We start from the raw sequence: 6,222 nt of genomic DNA, 5'->3' as shown, positions 1-6,222 counted from the left end.
CGCGACCGTAACTGGATAGATCACTTGAAGTGGATTGCAGTGGGGATAGGTAGGCCTACTAAATGCAGGAGACTGCCATCTGTCTGTGGCAGGCGGAATACTGCGAGAAAATATTGATAGTAAAAGCATTCCTGATAATACTGCACAATTTCACAATTACCATGCTATTCTAAAACTGCGGTTAATATCCTAGAAACTATTTAAGACAATTAGGTTTTTTCAAACTCGCTTTTAAAATCCAGACAACAGGCCTATAAGAAGGCCTAACTCTGAATTTCACTTACCGTAAAATCTCGCACCATAACATTTCTTGTGTGAAACGATTCCCGCTGTAAAGCTTTTGCGAAATATGCGTTCTCACAAAATGCTTTTTAGAAAGTGAAAGCGTGTCTTGCAAATGTAGTACCAATACTACAAAGCCGCGCTGTAAACTTAATTAGCTAATTGAACCCATGTCTTTACCGAACATTATATGCCTTTGTATTGTATTTGTGTCCTGCAATTTAACCACATTAATCTTCTCTTACTCACAAAAAGCATTTTTAAAATAATGTAATAATATATTGGCTACCTCCCAATGATAACACGTTTCAGGTATAATGCAATTAGTTTATTCACAGGCATTTCCTAAATGTCAATGATATACTTCAGGGAGACACGTCCATAAAGCCTATGCAGCAGCGTGGCTTGCGCTTAATGAATGGAGACAGCGGTCATTGACTTTCCCTTGATTTATGAAAACGGGGGAAATTCCCTGCCACGTGCATCACCGCTGCCCTTCGCCAAATAAAAAATGACAGTATCGCCTGTTCCTGGCGTAAAAATGTATGTCCGACCCGATGGCCGTTCGTCTCTCCGAAACTCATTGTGTGTGTGTGTATGCCTGATTGCGGGATGATTTGCAAACAAGAGAAAAAGACAGATCTCATTGTCTCGCGCTTCTTTTCGCAGAATGTAAGTCGACTGACGCTGACGCAGGAAAAACGCGGTAAGGTAACGGAAAGAAATTATAGGAAAAGGAAAAGTGTAGGTGAGTGTGGCTATAAATCAAAAAAGTTGCCAATTTATGACACTATTGTATTACTATATTGCTACAGCCATCATTTCAATTATTTGTTAAATACCATTATCGTGTTAATGATAATGATAATATTTTAAATGAAAACTAGGCAATGTTAGTTCCTGGAGTAATTGTGAGGAATGCCGTCACAGTTATACTCCGAAGAGCTTCTGACAGTTATTCTCTTGCACTGCCGTGTGCTGTCATATTAAACATGGTTGGCCAAGGTTACTTATAACTAAAGCCGTTAGTCAGAGCAAACGTTAAATAGGTTACACTACATACTGGTTGGCTTGCCACTCATGTATTTGTAAGTTTTGTTGACGATGTAATGTGTACTTTATAATTCCCAAATCAGGACACACAAAAAAAGAAATACTTCTCTCCCCTCCCCCATAAAACATTACAAAGATTTACAGTATTGATGCTATAGCGTATAATCATGTCAATAGGTCATCTGTTGCATCTTTTACCATGTGTGGAAATAATAATCCGCCCCCTCCAGTCCCCCCTCCCCCGAGTCTTATATTAACACTCAGGTTTCTCAACCCACGGGGGAATTTCAACTGCCCAATGCTTGAATGTTTGGCTTTATTTTAGGCATCGTTTCTATCACCTCTCGCAATGGAAATGTTTACCTATATTTAGCGCTATGGTAAGATACTTTGTTTGAAAAAAAAAAACTGGTTACTTATAGATTTCTCCAAATGATACTTGTTTGCCCAGTACTGTGTTGTCTCTGTACTGTCCATATATGTAAATTAACGTTAAACCCCTCTGTACCTCCTGAAGGTCTCTTTCTGCGAAAACAAACAGTACACGTGTAAACCACTAGGTAATAGAGGAAGAACGATACATTCAGGACCAGGTCAGACCAACTTCTGAGGTTTGAGAATTTCAGAAATACGTTTCTGAAATTCTTATACCGTTCTCCTCTAACATGTCTCATTAAAATTAGTTTTTTTCGTCAACAGAACATGGATGGATGGAACCGATGTCACTGACTGGATGTGTTTTGTCTATCGCGCAATTCTCCTTAAACGGCTAGACACGGTCGTAGGTGAAAATCCCAGGATGGTGGCTGTTTCTGAGACGCCAAAACCACCCCGTCCGGCACCAACAATCACATCATGCTTAAATTAGCTTAGATTTGGTGTCTTAGCCTTTCCAGTGCTTAGCTAAACAGTCAATGAGCATATTGGTCTTGGCTGCGTGCTCTACATGTTTTCAGTCACATGATTCGCTGTTTGGGAAGGTGCACCATAATAAAGTGGCCGCCAAGTGTATATTTTGATAACCGTACTTATTAAGTCAGGAGTTCCAGGACCCACCACTTGATGGCGACCGTGTGAGAAAATGTATTATTATTAATAATAATAATAATAATTATTATTATTGTTGTTGTTGTTTTATAGTATTATTATAGTATATATATTGTTTTATAGTAATAATTGCTACCATTTATGCATTAAAAATAATCTAAACTGTGTTAACGTAATTATTGTTCGGTCATACCCAGGATGGATCTGACAGATTATATTTTAGAAAACGAATTTTAACACGGTACATAATTTCCACTTCCTACTGTATAAATAGCACACGTAGCCTAGTTTCCAAAAACACAGTCAAATAAGCCTAACACACTTTCCGCCGCTAACTCAGAAAAGGTGAAAATTCCGTGATTGTCTCTCATTTGATTGTGGCTTTCTAATGGCTGTTTGGTAGCTTTTCTGTGGCCGCGGGACGCGTTAGTTTCCTACACCCATGTTCCGGCATGAGTCCCTTATTTGTACAGCTGGGTGTGCTTTAAATCACCGGATAAAAACCTTTTATGGAGAGATAGATAAACCGGACTTCCTCAAAGTAAGTGATAAATAATTTAGCTTTTAGACGGATATTTATCTGTACATCTGTTTTTGTTTTGGCCAACAAATATGAATGACTCCTGTCTTTTGTTTCACAGCTATTGCAATCATAAACATTTAAAACTTAAGATCGATGTGTATATGCGTATCTAAATCTTGCTGTCATTCGAGGGTTCTCCATTGAGAAGTATTTTAGTGTGCCGTCATGAAGCTTCAGGCCAATCCCAGCACGTTTTTTTGTCATCCAGTCCTTATATGGTCAGCGACGTCACGGTACGTTCAAAAAATTCCCACATAAATACAAAGTGCCTCTAGCAAGCGACCAAGATCTGTCATTGACCAAACAGATCAGCCAGAGAGACTTAAAAAGCTGTGTTTACACTACAGCGTGCTAGAGCAGATTAGATGACAGCTAGTAAGGGAGAATAATCACAGGATTAGCTAGTCGGTAAAATAACTTCACACTAACGGCTTATAAAAAGCGCAGTTTTAGGCGAAGCGATGACAGCAAAAACTCTCGAGAAAACCCCTGTAACGCTAAGTGGTTTTGTGCATCCTCTCTCCGAGAGCATCTATTCAGTGGACGATATCACCACATCACTGGCAGCCTCTGTAATTTTTCCAAATGCTGATTTAAATGGGCCTTACGATCATGTTAGTGGAGCTTCAGGAGGTAAGCATTGGTTGTAAAACTTGTTACGATTTTCCGTGCTGTAAAACTTGCATGTCTGTTGCATCCATTCGTTTGGTCTATAGTGCCATTTTTGCGTCATTATATATCGTGTAAACATATACCGCAAACAAATACAACAAATGTTTAATTGCAGAAAACCAATCTGTTGTAATGCCGGAGTGTCGATATACTTCTCCAAGAACAAAAGAAAAAAAAGTGCCATTAATTAATGACAGAAACAGCATGGTTAAATTGCATTCCGGGGTATATTCCCAGGTCTACTGCTCAATGCAGCCAACTAAAACTCCGGGATATTTACTATGTAGTGGATAAACACGCGCAACGGCACAACACACTCATGCGCAATAGGACGCAGCTGTGATCTGTCACTAACAAGTACTTTGTTTCATTTCACAGATGGTTTAATCAGTGGGGACATGAGCACAGAGAAACGATCCCTCGATTTGTCTTACACCAGCAGCTTCTCGCAGCCCTCAGCTGCTCGCAACCAGCCATTCACCTACATGGGAAAGTTCTCAATTGATTCCCAGTATCCAGGTAACTGGAATCCAGAGAGCGTCATTAACATTGGGATCCTTGGCATGACCCAACCCTCCTCGGCGTCCTCTTCACCAGCTTCTTCTGTCTCACCAAACCACTTCTCCAGCACCTTGAGTTGCACCATGGCGCAAAACCCTCCCGACATGGACTCCATCTACTCTCCCCCTCCACCTTATTCTGGCTGCCCGGAGGTCTACCAGGATCCGTCTGCTTTTCTGTCAACCACCACTTGCCCCATCTCATACCCTCCGCCGTCCTACTCGTCGCCGAAGCCAACCACGGACAGCGGTCTATTTCCTATTATCCCCGACTATGCCGGTTTTTTCCAACCCCCTTGCCAACGGGACATGCCTACCATCCCGGACAGAAAACCTTTTTCATGCCCACTGGAGTCCTTTAGGGTACCACCGCCCTTGACTCCTCTGAACACTATTAGGAATTTTACATTAGGCGGACCAGCTTCAGAAGGACCAAGACTACCTACAGCTTACAGCCCCCAAAATTTGCCTCTAAGACCAATACTCCGACCGAGGAAATACCCCAACAGACCAAGCAAGACCCCAGTTCATGAACGACCGTATCCCTGCCCAGCAGAAGGTTGTGACAGGCGATTCTCTAGGTCTGACGAGCTCACGAGGCACATCCGAATCCATACGGGACACAAACCTTTCCAGTGCCGGATCTGCATGAGAAACTTCAGCCGCAGCGACCACCTCACCACTCACATCCGCACTCACACCGGCGAGAAACCCTTTGCCTGTGACTTCTGTGGCAGAAAATTCGCCAGGAGCGACGAGCGGAAGAGGCACACCAAAATTCACCTAAGGCAAAAAGAAAGAAAGTCTTCATCAGTACCCTCAGCAAACACGAACTCCGATCGCTCCGTTGCTATTAGTACATCCGCTGGTGGGGTTTGCAGCTCGGGCTCTGCCCAGTTGCCTTCATGTCCATCCCGGGGAGTTTAGGTGTGACGCTTTGTATGTTACAATCCCGATGAGAACAAAATCAAGGCGATGGTACAAGAAGGAAAAAACGATAGAAATATCACTGCCCGCGTGCAGCAAAATAGCAGTGACCAAGTCCACATTATTTTTACCGTGTTTACCGTCAGTTGGCACCTGCACATCTTACTTCCAGATTGCTGTTTGTCAGTTTAATATCATTCATACGTGGATCGAAATTAATTATTATAATGAAATAGAAAAAACACGGCCAAGTGAACTTTTTTTTCTGGGTGACAAATGATAATATAGTATAAGAGATTGATGGCATCTTTGCTGTTGGTTCTAATAGTAAAACAGTTTGCACTGTTAGGAACCAGTCTGATCAGCACAAATAATATGTGAGTCAAAATGGTACCACATTAACAGTAGTAAACTCGCAATAATTCCAAATGTTTTATTTAAAGTTATTTAAAAGGTAAAATGTGTCGGTGTTAACAAACTTGTTGTTTCTTCCTTGTTTTGCCAGTTGTCATGTTTTGTATGTATTTCATAGCGCGTTTGTAATTGAAATGTATAATAATATTCATCAATTAATATCAAAATTTTAGAATGATATATTTTTGTAAACGCTGTTTCGTGTTCTTTCCGAATGTGTTGGATTTGTAGTATAAACATTAAAAATGTAAATACTTTATTACTCTTGAGGACGTGGTGTTTGCTGTGAAAGCGTAAAAAACTGGAATGTATTTAGAGCAAAATTACTAACGGTGGACCGGCATGACAGCATAATTAAAATAATATACTGTTTGTGTCACCTCAACAAAATAAACAACTTTGAACAAAACTAAAAGTAGTTTATGAGACCTCTGTTGTTGTTGTGGCTGACTGCTCTAGTTATATAGCTAAAGAAATCAGACACAAGCGCTAAAAGTATAGCCTTATTAGGGGGAATACCCAGAGATACAAGTCACCTCTGACTCATTAACAAGTGAAAGCGCCCACTCACTGGGCTGTTTACACTATATTTGAACTGGAAGTTTCTCCAGTGCCTATGTAAAGATGCGACTCAGTTCAAGAACAATCGATGCGGAAGTTTATCGTGTAGATATACATGATACC

The 6,222-nt window shown here is 40.9% G+C and overlaps 1 protein-coding gene across 1 annotated transcript; it reads left to right on the top strand.

Annotated features, from left to right (window-relative positions):
- Positions 1 to 3,240: 3,240 nt before the first annotated feature.
- Positions 3,241 to 5,942, top strand: egr2b (early growth response 2b). Its single transcript, XM_023830866.2, has 2 exons — positions 3,241 to 3,598; positions 4,016 to 5,942. Exons 1-2 carry the CDS (start codon positions 3,427 to 3,429, stop codon positions 5,122 to 5,124), a joined length of 1,281 nt encoding a protein of 426 aa, XP_023686634.1. The 5' UTR covers positions 3,241 to 3,426; the 3' UTR covers positions 5,125 to 5,942.
- Positions 5,943 to 6,222: the final 280 nt, after the last annotated feature.

The sequence above is a fragment of the Paramormyrops kingsleyae genome, chromosome 20 (genome assembly GCF_048594095.1).
Source record: "Paramormyrops kingsleyae isolate MSU_618 chromosome 20, PKINGS_0.4, whole genome shotgun sequence".
In the NCBI taxonomy this organism is placed as follows: domain Eukaryota; kingdom Metazoa; phylum Chordata; class Actinopteri; order Osteoglossiformes; family Mormyridae; genus Paramormyrops; species Paramormyrops kingsleyae.
This window is presented reverse-complemented; position numbering and strand designations above follow the sequence as displayed.